Genomic DNA, 16,395 nt, shown 5'->3' on the forward strand with positions numbered 1-16,395 from the left:
CCGGGCTCTCGAGGTGGATCCACATCAGAGTCATCTTCTAACCCACCATCATATGTAACGTACGCGGTCTCCTCACCTGTGAACGTCGTAGAGAATACATCATCCTTTCTTCTGGGCATTTCATAACGTCCCCAATTGGATGTAGATTGCCAACCACTAGAAGTTGATGCCGTTCCCCAATACGTATTTCCAACATCAAACATCGACCTACCGAGGTGCATGTCTCATCCACTGACGGTGTGTCGTGCAGGGGTTGTGTATTCCATATCGCTACCAAACATGGGCAGTTTTGTGTTTTGTAACCCACTAACCGAGTGTCGGTAGGGGTCGTGTATACCTCTCGAACAGCAGCCGCAAGTGCATTTGGCGATGTAAATTGTACATATAACTCAATATAGGGTGCTTCACTAGCGAGATGAGTTTGCACCATTTCCTCCAAGTTACAAGCACCTTTTATGTCGAATGAGTCATATGTCACCAGATCAACAGAAGAACAAAACCGATACGTAATAGACAGAACTTTCATTAGCGTCGTTCCAAATATTTTACACTTATGCCATGTTTGGTTGGGTGTATTGGCATCGGTGGGCCCCACTAATCCCTCTTTATTCCGTCGTTTGGTTCAATGTATTGCTAATACGCGTGTAATACATTACTTTTCTAATCGGTGAAAACCACCGATTTCTAATCCCTCTCTTTTGCCCAGATTAGATGCCTCTTCAGTTTCCCCTCCCTATTTTACCCTCTGCCTCTTCTGTTCCCCTTTGCCTCTTCTGTTCCTTCCTTCTAACTTCTGCTGATTTGCCCTAAGCGTACATACGAACCGGAAGTGGCAGCTGTTCCCTAAGTGCTAAGAGCAACATATGGAGATAATGACTCATCGGACTTCGACTTCGACCACTCCCCTACGCTGTCTCTTCCTGCCAATTCCAATCCCCAAAAGGAGGAGACGCTGTCGTCTCCTCTCCCTCTGCCTCCTGTTTCAAAAGCGGTTTGATGTTATTCTTTACTATTATTATGCTTAATTCCATTATTAAATAAATAATCTTTAGGTTTTCTTCCTTATGATTCAAGGATATGGTTTTGATCTTTGTTCTTATTGCAAGTAGGTATTGGATTGATTTTAACAAATGGGAGGTTTTTATCAATGATGATCGAACGCGCACCTTTCTTTCACTCGAAGTTGTTATGGGAGGATTACCCGAGGTAAGTGTGCTAGAGTTTTCCTTTTTTCTTTTACTGAAATTGTAATTCTTTTGCATATTGAGCTTGCTTTCATTGTTTATATATATGGACATCTCAAGTGAAAAAGAAAAGCTAAAGAAAGAGGATGATATACCATAGCTTTATTGCCTATCTTATTTTGTATAGAGATGCTTGGGTTTCCAAGTTATGTTTCTAAAAGTGGTATATAATTTAGAGATTGATGCTTCAGTTGGAGTAAAAACTTCTAAATAATGTTTATTTTGCACTGGTTTGTCATACTGGTCGGGTATTTGTTCTATTCTCATTTCCTGACAATTAAGTATTTAAGTCGTATCTGCTCTTAGTAGGATGGCTATATTATGTAGAACAAATCGGGATGCTCATCTTGCAGTTCTTTTTCTTTTCCCTCTATATTCCACTGTTCTTTTATTTCCAAATAAATGGCATTTACTTTGTTGCAATTAACTCGCAGATAACTAAGCAAATTCAGGCTGTTAACGAGGTTTACAAGTTTCACAATCTTCCCGAGTTCTATAAGGTCTATGCCGTTATAATTAATTGCCAACTCTAATCAATACTTTATAAAATGCAGAGCAATGATCTTATTCTTATATCATATTATTTGTTAACCTACAGGATCCAAGGCCTCATATATCATTGGCTTGGGCACTAGGTGACGTTAGTGGTTCCCTTAACAAGTCGTTCGTACAACTGAAATTGTTTCTTTTCAGAGGGATTATTATTGTGAAGTTACGGCGAGGGCAAGAACTGAGGCTGAGGGCAATTGCGAGGAAATGGATAGGGAAAGATCACGCCAAATGGTCACCTGCTGCGACGATGACTTTTATGTATGAACCTGAGATTCATATCAATGAAGATTTGATGGAAAGCTTGACGCTTGAAGAGAAGCTAAGCTTTGTTGAGAGTAGTCCAACTAAAGTCTTTGACATTGACCCAAATACCCAACAGGTATGCTATGCCTTTACTTTCTACATCATTACATCTATTCTAACAAAGAAATTGTTTGGGATTAAACTTTGGGTTGTGTTGGCTATCACTAGAGCTTCTGGATTATTAAAGCAATTGCTGGTTTTGATTAATTACATCTATGGTCTGTCCAATAGGAGGATTGAATTGCTTTGCACGTCAACAAGGTCTTTCCTTTTAGAGTTTCTAGTTTGCTTGAGCTTAAAATGTGGATATGTTTTAGTAGCATTTTGTCTTTATATGTTTCTTACAAAAGTTCCTCTTATGTGCCTTTTACTTTTGTGAATCATGAGGATATTGATAGAACTTGAGCTTCAGTTTAGGTTTCTGGATTGGAGTGTTTCTCCTCTTATTAGGGCTGTTAATACCACCCTGTGTTTATCTCAAAGCTAAAGATACGAGGTGTCAAATTACATTTCTTTCTGCTTTCATTTAAATGGGGCCTGCTTGCTACTGCTGCCATTACTGTGTTGAAAACCTTATTTCTATAGGAAGTCTCCAATGATACCGTAATGTTGTTACTGACTATTATTGCAGTGAGTGTTGGAGCATTTCGGAATTAGTTCGTTTGATTAGTGCTTTTTTGCCTCATATTTTGTGTAGATAGATGTTCTGACTTGCTTGAGCATCATATGTTTCATGTATGTTGAGTGCATTGTTTCAATCCCTATATTGTGAGCCAAAAATTGGAGGTTATGCTATTTCACTACTGCTGCTGTTGGCGCTGCTAACTATGAATTCTATTTTTATCTTGAAAACAGGTTGTGGTGGTTGATCCAGAGGCGTATACCTATGACGATGAGGTGCTAAAGAAAGCTGAAGCTATGGGCAAGCCAGGTATTGTAGAGATATATGCCAAAGAAGACAGATTCATCTTTACAGTTGAATCCACTAGTGCGATCAAAACTTCTCAGTTGGTTCTTAATGCTATAGAAATCCTGAAACAGAAGCTGGATGCAGTTTGCCTGTCTGAGGATACTGTGGAAGCTGATGATCAGTTTGGTGAACTAGGTGCCCATATGCAAGGAGGATGATCTGCTTGTAATTAAGAACTAGCCATTGACATTTGTAGGTTTCAGAAAAGGTGTGTTTACATCTAACTAACTTCCTTTTGTTTAAAACTCTTGAGATATTTTGGATACAAAGGACTACTTGTTTTCCTCGATGAAAATTGTCAGCTATATGCCATTTGTTTTAAACTTAAAAGCCAGCAAAGCATGGACTGGCAAATGATTTAGCCTGTAGCTTATTACTTTGTCCAAACTATCAGCCTTTGTATTTATGTTTCTGCTTTGTTGTTTCTTCCCACCAGTGATTCATCAGTGAGCTTTTAGCTGGTTGAAATGTATAGTAGCATTTCGCTTTTTGCCTCTATTGTATGTCGAGATTAAGTTTCCCTTTGGCTTCGTCAAGTTGTCATCTAGGTTTAAAAATGGTGGCTACAACTACAGTAAAAACTTATATGACTACAACTTTATTACTCCATTCTTATTCTGCTTCTCTACTTGAGCCTTTATGGAAGTCTTCAGAATTAAATTGACGGTCAAACTGATCAAACCATCAATTTTCGGTTCAATGAGTTCGTCCATCTTTAATCACGAGTTCAATTAAATTTTTTCTTGGTTCAACTGATTTACACTTATTTGTGAATCAATTGATCTAATTTGAACCGATACAGTTGAAACTAAATTTTACTTAATTTATGTAAATCTTGGCGGTCCAAGAATTCTCTTATCAACTTAAACATAAAACAAGCCAAAATAATACAATGATACGTTTAATAATCGTCTTCCTTGGCACGTATGTTTGGAACTCGGATTGAGTGTTTATGCAGAATATAATTCTCAAGTTATATTTTGATTTTAGTAAATTCATATAAGAACATTTTATTATTAAGAATTTTATGAAATTATATATCATTATTAAATTATATTTAATATTAATTATTTTAAATTGTATAAATTCATATAAGAAAATTTATTATCAAGAATTTTATGAAATTATATATTATTATATTATATGTAATAATTATTATTTTAAATTATACAAATTCATAAAATATAATTTATTAGTTATAATTATTTTAAATTTTATTAAATCATATATTTTAATTAAAATATATTTAATATTAATTATTTCAAATTTTCTTTTATAGTATCATATATTATGATTTGAGTAAATTCATATAAGAATATTAATTATTAAGAATTTTATTAAATTATATATTTTAATTATAATATATTTAATAATAATTATGTTTAAATATGATTAAATTATTTATTATTGATAATAATAATCTTATTAAAATTTAAATAACAATAACAATAATCATTTACCAAAACAAATTTATGCTAAGGGTATTCTAGTCATTTTAGTTTTTTCCATTATGCTATTATTACACCTCTATTCCATTCAACCAAACACAAGATTACTATTACGCCTCTATTCCATTACATTCAACCAAACAGTTGATTTGCTATTACACCTCTATTCCAATACACCTCTAATCCATTACACCTCTAATCCAATATAGCGAACCAAATGTGCCCTTAATTCTTTTACGAAGTTCTGTCAAATCTATGTTCTAGTTAAAAACCAGTCGCACTATATTCTCCAATAAAAAAATAACACCGTTCTCAGTGTAACGAACCTTACCATCATAGTAAATAACAGCACTAATACGTTCACTCATATTCAATTTCTATCCTTCTTAGCCTCTTTAATTTTTTTGCTGTAACTTATGCAATCTAAGAAAAACTTTTGGCTCATTTATAGCCTCAGGCCAAATAGGAACTACTATAGCAAAAAGCATCCACGTGGGAGCTTCATTCAGTACTTTTGCTAACAAAGCATCCTGCTTAAAGCGTTATTGACACTATTTGCTCAGAAACGTCCTCTCGAAATTATTTTTTCAGGAACTACTGTAGCAAAAAAGCATCCACGTAGGAGCTTCTTTTAGTACTTTTGCTGACAATGCATCCTGCTTAAAGCGTTTTTGGCACTATTTGCTCAGAAACGTCTTCTCGAAATTATTTTTTCAGGAACTACTGTAGCAAAAGAGCGTCCACGTGGGAGCTTCTTTCAGTACTTTTGCTGACAATACATCCTACTTAAAGCGTTTTTGCCACCATTTGCTCAGAAACGTCTTCTCAAAATTATTTTTTCAGTAAATACTGTAGCAAAAAAGCATCCACGTAGGATCTTTTTTAAATTAACAAATAATTTAATTAAGTAACCCTAAACCCCAAACCCTAATTTATTTAAGTTTTTCCTTAAAACCCTAAACACTAAACCTTAATCTAAATTGTTTAAAATTTATAATTAATTTACTCAAGTAACCCTAAACCCTAATTTGTTTGATTTTTCCTTAAAAACCCTTAACACTAAACCCTAATATGATTTTTTAAAAATTTATAATTAATTTAATCAAGTAACCTTAAACCTTAATTTCATTAATTTTTCTTTAAAAACCATAAACACGAAACCTTAATCTAATTTTGAAAAATTTATAATTAATTTAATTAAGAAACCCTAAACCCTAGCCCTTATTTATTTAATTTTTTCCTTTAAACCCCTAAAACTTTAAACCCTAAAACCTTAATCCTAAACCCTAAACCATAAACCCTAAACCATAAACCCTAACCCTAACCCTAACGCAGAGACACAGGGAAAACGCTTCCTCAAGGAAGCGTTTTGTCCACGTGGACACAAAGCGCGCCCTCAAGGACGCGTTTTCTGTACATGTGGACAAAGCGCTTCCTTGAGGAAGCGTTTTCCTACTTTGTCACATGACAACGCACTGTCGTGGACGCATTTTCTGGGAAATAGGCCCATTCCGGTAATTAATTTTTTACCTAGCCTATTTCGGTAATTTAAAAAAAAAGACTTTTATTGGTATTTTGCCCAAAAATTACAATAACATTCTCTTTTTACTTTTTAGAAAAACATAAAGATAATAATTTACCTTCTCTACTAATTTCACCTTTTATTCTTACTTTAAATTAAATTTTATCATTAACTTTTCATAAAGAGTCAAAACGTTTTTAACAGATATAATGACTAAAAAATATTAAAATTTTGATAATGTTGACGTGATAATCCGCATGATAACCCACGTGTATTTCATACTTACATGTAGATTTGATCATGGATTGGGCCACCCGGCCTGAAGACCCACTCGAAATGTGGGAGGGCTTGGGTAAAAATATAGGCCCAAAAAATGGGCTTGAACAAAAAATAAGGTCCATTTAAAAAATAAGCCGAGATTCGGGTAAGACATTTTTGGCCCGGGCTCGATCCAGCCCAACCTGAATTCATTAAAGGACAAAAAATTTGCTCTTTTCTTTTGTTTTTGAATGTTATTTTCTTGTTATTTTTTTCCTATTTTGCTACCATTTTACTATTATCACTACACCAAAACAGGCTTTTAGCGGCATTTTTAGTGGCGTTTGAACAAAAAACGCCGCTAAAAATCGAGCATTAGCAGCGCTTTACATAAAACGCCGCTAAAGATCGAGCATTAGCTGCGCTTCCAAAAAAGCGCCACTAAAAATTAGCATTAGCAACGTTTTTTGGAAAAACGCCGCAAAAAAACCTATGCCCAATGGCATCGTTTTCTGACCATTTGGTTCTTTAGCGGCGTTTTTGAAAAAGCGCCTCTAATGCTCAGAGATTTAGCGGCATTTTTGGAAAAGCGCCGCTAATACACAGATCTTTAGCGGCATTTTTGAAAAAGCGCCGCTAATGCTCAGGCTTTTAGCGGCGTTTTTGAAAAAGCGCCGCTAATGCTCAGGCTTTTAGCGTCGTTTTTGAAAAGCGCCGCTAAAAGCCTGATAAAGCGCCGCAAAAACATTTTATTTCTCTATTTACTATTTAATTTGTTTATTTATATTAATGCAAATTATTTTTAATTGAATATTTGTTAAAAATGGATAAATTTGAAATAATGACACGTAGAAATAATTTGAAATAAAAAAACATAGAAAAATATTTGTTAAAAATAGAAAAATTAAAATACTATTATTTAAAATAATTTTAAAATTTTTTGGGTACATGACTAATTAATTTTTAATTTATATATTAAATAATTTCATATATAATTGTAAATGATACGATAGTCTTAATTTTAGAATATTTAATTAATTATCATTATAGTTCAGGGTTTAATATATATGTTTTAAGGTATATGTTTTAGGGTATATGGTTAATTTAGGATTTAAGGCTGGTTTAGGAGTTACAATTTTAAGGTTTATAGATTATGGAATTAGGGATTATGGATTAGGGATTCTGGTTTAAGGGTTGTGATTTAGGGGTTAAGGGTTAGGTATTAGAGATTAAGAGTTAGAAATTTAGGGTTTATGAATTCGGTGTTAGGATAGGGTTTAGGGTTTAGATTAATTAGTTTTTTTAATTTATATATTAAATAAGGTTTAAGGGTATTAGTTAGGGTTTAGGGTTTAGGATTAGGGGTTGGGGTTAGAGGTTAAGAATTAATGATTTAGGGTTTAGAGATTCGAGGTCGGGTTAGGGTTTAAGGTTTAGATTAAGTAGTATTTTTTAATTTATATATTAATTAAGTTCTTATATAATTGTAAAAGAGGGGTTAGGGGTTTAGTGTTTATATTTTATGATTTAGGGTTTAGAAGCTAGGGGTTTAGGGTTTAGGGTTTAGATTAATTGGTGTTTTTAATTTATATATTAATTAATTTCTTATATAATTGTAAAAGAGATAATATTAATTTTAATATATTAAAATTATAGTTATAGTTTAAATTATTTAAGATATAATAGATCAATTTTATATATATATTAAATGGTTTAGGATTTAAGGTTTACTTTAGATTTGTTAAATGATAAAATTTTATACAATTAATTAATGTTTTTATATTTAAAATTATTTAATGTAAATTTAGATTAAATGGTTTAAACCATTTGATATATTTAAATATTATATTTTGAGAGTACTTAGTTTTTTTTTTAAAATTTAATTTATAAAAAATAATAATAAAAAATATTTTATACAATAACTTAACTAATAATTGTTAACAACAAAATAAAAGATTTTTAGAAATAAATATTTTTTTGTGGCATTTTTTTAAAAAAACGCTGCAAAAATACTTACCTAAAAACATAATAAGCTAACCAAAACTTGACCGACGTTCTAACATTTAATACATCTAAGTTTCATACAATCTTATTCACAACAAAAATATCCAAACATGATTTTTAGCTTGTACATAAACATTCTATATACATGCCACAAGTAACCCAACTATAAAACTTCAAAAATCAACCAAATCAAGTGACAGTAGGTGCAAGCTCCTTGTTGATCCGATCGACACGTCTCGAATGTCCACAGTCTACAAAAAAAAAATACGGATAAGTATATCAAATACTTAATAAGCTCATACAATTTAAATATCACTTACCTCTAATCCTATAATATACAAAACTCAAATTGAGATATAATTTAACCTATCAAAATTCAATCCACATCATTAAAATAGGCAACATGCTTGAGCTCAATCATATGAACATCTATAATTATTGTCAATTCCAAGTAAACCAACTATAATCCCATAATCAAATCACATAAATTCTTTAATCAATTTCACAAATAAGTTTCCAAGACTTTAAAGGCAACCTTCTCAATTAAATTTCGTAAAATACCTTAACATACAAATGAAAACAGTAGTACCCGGTTACCTAATAGAGTCAACCTACACGATAATTTGCTTGGCCAATGTTTAATATTCTATATTCTCTAGTTCGCAACATATGTAGGACTTGGGAACCTAAATCATTATTCTCCAGTCCGCAACATATGCAGGAGTTGGGAACCTGGGCAAAAATCACAAGTTCGTATACGAGCATTTACTAATTTCGTCGGGACATACTGAGGTACATTATAAATCCAGACCAACGACAATAAATGTCAATAATCTTAGTTTCAAAAAAATAAATGAGTAGCTTCATAATATATGAACTTACTTCACAAACTGGTAACGATTCAACTATTAGGGACTAATCGACAAAATTTCCTTTTCCTCGTACGTCCTTCGACCATTGAGATTATTGATCTAAAATTTAATTTAGTTTAATTAATCACTCCAAGCAACATAAAAAAAAATTTAAATCTCATGTCCCAATTCAAGTTTATTTATACTAAAACCTCTCAACTTTTACATTTATCACAATTTAGTCCCTAAAACCAATACTATTATAATTCTACATTTGAGTTTCAATTTCAAAATCAACCTCAATTTAGTCCTCCAACAGTCCATTAATACACAAAAAATTAGAATTTTCCTACACATTTGAACTTATTGTATTTTAGTCCCTATGTTCAAAACTAACAACTTTTATTTTACAAACGAGTCTATTAACATATCTAAAATTCAAAACTAACCAAATAACCATAAAAGCTTTAAGAAAACATCAATGGAAACTTTAACAAACTTAAATAGTTTCGCAAACTAGTCCTGAGTTAGCTAAATCAAGCTCCCGGGATTCCAAAAACATAAAAATTACAAGAAACTTGCTTGAATTCACTTACCAATTGAAGAAACAAAGTTGAAAATAAAACCCTAAGCTTCCCCCTAACATATGGCCATGGAAGAAAAGAAAGATGATAGTTTATTTTTCTTAAAATAATTATACCATTAACTAAGTTTAATCATCCTTAAAAAATAAATAATGTCATCGTCCATGAACTAATGTGATAACAATGGTCCATTTGCTTAATTAAACCCCTAAACACTAAAAAATTCTGTAATAGTTCACTTTTGTTAAGTTTACAATTTAAACTTTTTTTCTTAATTAACTATCTAAATATCAAAATTATCGGACCAAATTGTAATATGACATTCATATAACTTCGTAGATTTTAAATAAATAATATTTTCTAACTCACACATCAGAATTGAGGTCCTGAAATCATTGTTTCTGACACCACTAAAAAATAGGATGTTTTAGAGTTCCTAAATCCTCATTGTATGAATGTCCTTATCCTTCTTTATAATAGTCACTTTGATGATGAATTGTTCAACTAAATACCTAAGCACTTTTCTAACTAGCTTAACTTAGGAATAATCTTCATTAAGAGCAATGCTTGATTTGTTATGTCACATAATTTTGCATAGACATTAGACAAAAATTTGTTCTTTGGTATCCTCAAGGTTTCAAGCTTTATTGACAACATTCGTAGCTTGGAGTGCTTGATAATCTTGGTTCCTTTATGAGCAGTCTCAAGGACAATCCAAGCTTCTTTAGAAGTAGTACACTTAGAGACATATTGGAACTATTAGGGGTCTACTTCATTAAAGATCATATTGAGGGCTTTAGCTTTTTCATTGGCCAGCTTGTCCACGTTACCAGTTCACGTGACTTCAACCTTTGGGGTCTTCATACAACTCACATCAGTTCTTGGAGGCTCCTAATTTGTTAATATTAATCGTCAAACTTTCTCATCTATGAACTTAATGAACATCTTCATTTTTGTTTTCAAGTATGAATAATTCATGCCATCCAATGTTAGGGTCTTTTGATTGATGTTCTTTCCATCTTTTCAGCAAATCAATGACTTGATTTCGTACATTACAGAATAAACAAGATTTTTTTTATATAGACATATATTGGCTTCTCAAAATTAGAATCAATGTGAACTCCAATCTCCTTTAATTTATCTTAATCCAGTCTTCAATATGAAATCAAATAAAAAAAATATGTTCTAGGAATAAACTTCTTAAGAAAACAAATCTCTCTAAATAAGAAAAATCAATCATATTGAAAGTCTTCAAATTTGATTTTTTTTCACATTTTAACGTAATAAAATGATACAAAAATTCTTCGTGTATATGCATTAAAATATTCAAAAATATTTTATCAAAAGATATCAACTACATAAAACAAGTTGTGTAGTCATCCAAACACAATTAAGTTGCAACCGGAGTTATATACTACAAGTGTAAGTGACATAAACACATTAGAAATGAATAAAACGGTTTCACGCAAATAAACATTTTAGAAAATATGAATTTGGTTTTCAAAATATAACGACTTCGAATATTTCTGCTCCAACCTATGTTTTTCTGAAAGAAAAAAACTATTTAAGGTTTCAGTAACAAATATAACAAGAAATATGTTTTTATAAAATATGAACTCTTTTTGAGTAATAAACTATATGAGGTTTTAACGTGATAAGGTTAGATGCGAAAACCCTTCTTCATAACACCCCTAGATCCAACCATAACGTCTAAGCCGGGTTTAAGGTGTTACATTTAGTGGTATCAGAGCCAGGTTACAAAATTCGGGCTGCGAATTTTAGTTTAAAATTGTATTTGTAAAGGAATCGATTTTCTACAAATTTATTTTTTTAGTAAAGTATATGGTACACTAAGTCTCCGGTGCTGATCTTGTAAGCACTTCTAAACTTAAAAATACTATAGTTAGAATTGTCTGAAACTATACCGAGTTAGTTAGAGACTAAAACTTCTGAAAGATTTCTGAAACTTCTTATAAATACTTGAAGCATAATATACTTGCTAATAAATACCGAAACCGATGCATAAAAAATTTCATAATGTAGATAAAACTTTGAAAGCAATGAGCGCTCGTGGAACACGTGGTCGTGGTGTTCGTAGGCACGGTGGGTGTCGTAAGAGGACTCGAGTTAAGTCTTTCTCACTGGGTAGTATGCCTAATTTGGATGCGAGCGAGACTCCAGCTACACCTACTGTCGAGATCAGGTCTTAAAGTGGCTCGGCTAGGGACGACGCACTGTCCTAAGCCATGCTGAGAGTTTTAAAGAGGGTCATTGGACCCCATTCTGGATTTGAAAGCCATGGGTCGATAATTGAACGAATCTGGTCTAATAGTGCTGAATTGTTTAAGGGTGTCATTGGAGTCGCCCTTATCGTACTAGAATACTGGTTGGAGGTCACTGAAAAAATAATGAACGATATGGACTACACTCCTGAGCAGAAACTGAAGGGTGCAGTTTTTTTGCTTCGCGACGAGACATACTAGTGGTGGTTATTGGTTGAGGAGGGTACTCAATTGGATCGTCTTAATTGAGATTATTTCAAAACCACCTTCTAGGGGAAGTATGTGGGTGCGAGCTATGTATATGCTCGTAGGCGTGAGTTTATAAATCTCACGCAAGGTGATAGGACTATGGCCAAATCTGAGGCCGAATTGCTAAGACTGAGCCACTGCGCTTGATGGATGGTAGCATCTGAATACGAAAAGTATGTCCAGTTTGAGGATGGTCTGAGGAACAGTGTAACGATTTTGATAGCCCCGTAACGAGAGTGAGAGTACACCGCTCTGGTGGACAATGTGAAGATCGTCGAATAGGTTAAGCACGTAGAGTGCCAGAATAGAGACTGAGAGAGGGGCAAGAATAAGAGGGATTTAGAGCCTTTTAATTCTCTTCAGAGGTCTAAGAAACGGGCTACACCTGATGGGCATTCTAAAGTGAAAGTTCTAGTTGCTCCTATTAGGGTTCAACCATGCAGTGACTATGGTAGGCGTCATCCGGACAAGTGTAGGAGGAGATTGGGGGCATGTTTGCATTGTGGGTTGATGGAACATCGTATTAGAAATTGCCCATAATACTCAAGCTTTTAGTGGCGTTTTTGAAAATGCGCCGAAAAAGCGTCGCTAATGCTCAGGCTTTTAGCGGCATTTTTGATAAAGTGCCGCAAAAACATTTTATTTCTCTATTTACTATTTAATTTGTTTATTTATATTAATGCAAATTATTTTTAATTGAATATTTGTTAAAAATGGATAAATTTGAAATAATGACACGTAGAAATAATTTGAAATAAAAAAAACATAGAAAAATATTTGTTAAAAATAGAAAAATTAAAATACTATTATTTAAAATAATTTTAAAATTTTTTGGGTACATGACTAATTGATTTTTAATTTATATATTAAATAATTTCATATATAATTGTAAATGATACGATAGTCTTAATTTTAGAATATTTAATTAATTATCATTATAATTCAGGGTTTAATATATATGTTTTAAGGTATATGTTTTAGGGTATATGATTAATTTAGGATTTAAGGCTGGTTTAGGAGTTACAATTTTAAGGTTTATAGATTATGGAATTATGGATTATGGATTAGGGATTCTGGTTTAAGGATTGTGATTTAGGGGTTAAGGGTTAGGTGTTAGAGATTAAGAGTTAGAAATTTAGGGTTTATGGATTCGGTGTTAGGATAGGGTTTAAGGTTTAGATTAATTAGTATTTTTTAATTTATATATTAAATAAGGTTTAGGGGGTAGTAGTTAAGGGTTTAGGGTTAGGGGTTAGGGGTTAAGAATTAATGATTTAAGGTTTAGAGTTTTAGGGTCAGGTTAGGGTTTAAGGTTTAGATTAATTAGTATTTTTTAATTTATATATTAATTAAGTTCTTATATAATTGTAAAAGAGGGGTTAGGGGTTTAGGGTTTATATTTTATGATTTAAGGTTTAAGAGATAGGGGTTAAGGGTTTAGGGTTTATATTAATTGGTGTTTTTAATTTATATATTAAATAATTTCTTATATAATTGTAAAAGAGATAATATTAATTTTAATATATTAAAATTATGATTATAGTTTAAATTATTTAAGGGATAATAGATCAATTTTATATATATTAAATGGTTTAGAATTTAAGGTTTACTTTAGATTTGTTAAATGATAAAATTTTATACAATTAATTAATGTTTTTATATTTAAAAATATTTAATGTAAATTTAGATTAAATGATTTAAACCATTTGATATATTTAAATATTATATTTTGAGAGTACTTAGTTTTTTATAAAAATTTAATTTATAAAAAAAATAATAAATATTTTATAAAATAACTTAACTAATAATTGTTAACAACAAAATAAAAGATTTTTAGAAATAAATATTTTTTGTGACATTTTTTAAAAAACGCTGCAAAAAATAAGCAATAGCGGCGTTTTTCTCAAAAAAAAATCATTTTACTTTACAAAATTGCGCCATTTTACCCAAAATTTCCCCCGTAAAATCCCTAATCTTCCCATGGCCGACAATGTTTTGAAATTTGTGTGATTATTGTAATTATTATTTTTAATTTTTTGTCCGGTCGCAGCTCTCTTTGAAGTTTGTACTTTTATTATTGGTATGTGTGTACTTTTATTTTATTATTGGTTTAGATCTCATTTATTGTTCTTTCGATTTTGATGATACAGGCTCCGTGAGCTGAAACAACTTGGTAAAGAATGATTGACTCAAAAAAATCAAACCTTGATGTTTCTTAGTCTATGCCAAATGCAAGAACTAAATCTACTTATTGTTTCCATGTTCCTATTCTTGTTTGCAGCAAATATGCCATAGAGATTTGAAATTAGAAAATACCCTTTTAGATGGAAGTCCTGCACCTCGTTTGAAAATCTGCGATTTCGGTTACTCTAAGGTTTGGGAATAATTAATTATATATAGTCCATCTTAAGTGTCAGTTGCTTTATGATTTTCCAATCATTAAGTTGTTTTTTTAACACTTGGTGTAGTCATCTCTGTTGCATTCAAGACCCAAATCAACAGTTGGAACTCCAGCATATATAGCACCGGAAGTTCTGGCGCGGTGAGAGTATGATGGAAAGGTATTATTTCAACTGTATAAAAAATAAAAGAAGAAGAAGTAATATCTGTGTGAAGTTCCAAATTACTAATTAGTAATTGGCCTTTGTATGTGAAATAACTGTCCTTTCGGATCTGCACTTTATTGTATGTTCTGCACAAGGTGGGATTGTTGTGTTGGTTGTTACTAGGGGTAATGAGTTTTGGCATATGGATATACAGATCTGTGTGTTTGTGTTCGTCAGCAATGAGATACAGCTTAATTGGTATATGAAGAGTTTCCACAAGAAATGCTTAAAGCAATATTGCTTCCATTTTTGTCATGACATATTAAGCCTTTTCCACAAAAAAATGATGGCCTTTTTGCCATTACATATTAAGCCTTTTCTACATCTGACATGATGGCACATGTAGGGTGATTGAAAATGAGTATTTAGGTCTGAGAAATGGCATACTGGATCAATCAGCCATACTGCTTTCAAGCCATGGTTGTCTAACTTACATGAACTGCAAAGTAAGTCAAACTTTTTGTAGTAATTTTAGGAATAACATATCCTTGTTTTGAAGTGTTAGATCTATTTTTGTTAGCTTGGCACTGCTTATGCTTAATTTAGTCTTCATACAATTGCTATAATTTGGTTATCAGCCAGATTTATAATTGTTTTCTATTTTTATTGATTTATGTAATCAATCTCAATTCTGCTTTTTGCAAATTAATACTATTGTTTCTTGTTAAAAAATTGAATAGTTTAGACAATCATTAGAAAGAATGCCTATTTGTGACACATGGAAGAGCTATGATTGAGATTGTTTGTTAGTATGGTTCAACCTGCTACTAAAGTTGCACATAATTGTTTGTTATATTTTTTTTTTGAGCCTTAATGGCTATATATATTTTTTATTTTTAACGTCTCCGTTGTTTACCAAGTTTGTTGGTTTATCTAATCATTTGGTTTTGCATCCTTTAGATATTAAAGGTGTAGTTGAGGATTCAATCTCTTCAAGCTGGAAAAGCCAAGGCTTAGCACTTCTTCAAGTGAAGTGTTATTTAATGTTGTATTCCATGGTCGTTTATCTTAGTCGGAACTTGAATTTTTGTAGCTACATTGTGTACTAGCTTCTTTAACCATGATTGTTAATTATTACGTGTTTTGTAGCTTCTTTTATATTTGGCCGATTTAATATAGATCAGATGAGCTGTGAGATAGATTGCTCATTTATTTAAACATAATATTTTAATTCTAAATTTAAATTCATTAATTTTTATATTTAGCTTTAAATTTTAAATTTTAATAGAAAATTTAATTTAATTATTTTTTTATCCTTAAAAGTATATAGTTTAAAGTTTAAATTTCAAAAATAAAACATAATATAATATTTATCATAGAAATAAATATTATTTAATTAATTTTTTTAAAAGCATGTTTTTAGTGGCGTTTGTGAAAAAGCGTCGCTAAAAGTCATTTTTTATAGCGGCGTTTGTAATAGAAGCGTCGCTAAAGGTCATGATTTTTAGCGGCGTTTGTAGCAAAAGCGCTGCTAAAGGCCATGATCTTTAGCGTCGTTTGTGGCAAAAGCGTCGCTAAAGAG

At 31.6% G+C, this 16,395-nt stretch overlaps 1 protein-coding gene and 1 long non-coding RNA gene across 4 annotated transcripts; both read left to right on the top strand.

The window, feature by feature from the left end:
• Positions 1 to 872: 872 nt before the first annotated feature.
• Positions 873 to 3,559, top strand: LOC107956782 (DNA-directed RNA polymerases II, IV and V subunit 3). Its single transcript, XM_041096869.1, has 5 exons — positions 873 to 991; positions 1,110 to 1,206; positions 1,598 to 1,744; positions 1,843 to 2,175; positions 2,955 to 3,559. The coding sequence occupies exons 1-5, from the start codon at positions 873 to 875 to the stop codon at positions 3,225 to 3,227; spliced, it is 969 nt and encodes a 322-aa protein (XP_040952803.1). The 3' UTR covers positions 3,228 to 3,559.
• Positions 3,560 to 14,264: 10,705 nt separating this feature from the next.
• On the top strand, positions 14,265 to 15,950 carry LOC107954901 (uncharacterized). 3 transcript variants are annotated; one of them, XR_001699743.2, is made up of 5 exons: positions 14,282 to 14,440; positions 14,549 to 14,641; positions 14,736 to 14,828; positions 15,220 to 15,319; positions 15,774 to 15,950. It is a non-coding gene; the product is annotated as an uncharacterized lncRNA (long non-coding RNA). The 3 variants fall into 3 exon arrangements; XR_005916308.1 differs by having other exon boundaries at positions 14,329 to 14,347; XR_001699744.2 differs by lacking the exon at positions 15,220 to 15,319 and having other exon boundaries at positions 14,265 to 14,440.
• Positions 15,951 to 16,395: the final 445 nt, after the last annotated feature.

This window comes from Gossypium hirsutum, chromosome D07 (assembly GCF_007990345.1).
Source record: "Gossypium hirsutum isolate 1008001.06 chromosome D07, Gossypium_hirsutum_v2.1, whole genome shotgun sequence".
NCBI lineage: Eukaryota > Viridiplantae > Streptophyta > Magnoliopsida > Malvales > Malvaceae > Gossypium > Gossypium hirsutum.

Excerpts from the sequence above, each read along its gene's own strand:
- LOC107956782 (XM_041096869.1), top strand. The coding sequence starts at position 873 with ATGACTCATCGGACTTCGACTTCGACCACTCCCCTACGCTGTCTCTTC. Across the intron at positions 1,207-1,597 it reads TTATGGGAGGATTACCCGAG|TTCTTTTTCTTTTCCCTCTA; the intron begins GTAAGTGTGCTA and ends CTCATCTTGCAG. Across the intron at positions 2,176-2,954 it reads TTGACCCAAATACCCAACAG|GTTGTGGTGGTTGATCCAGA; the intron begins GTATGCTATGCC and ends TCTTGAAAACAG.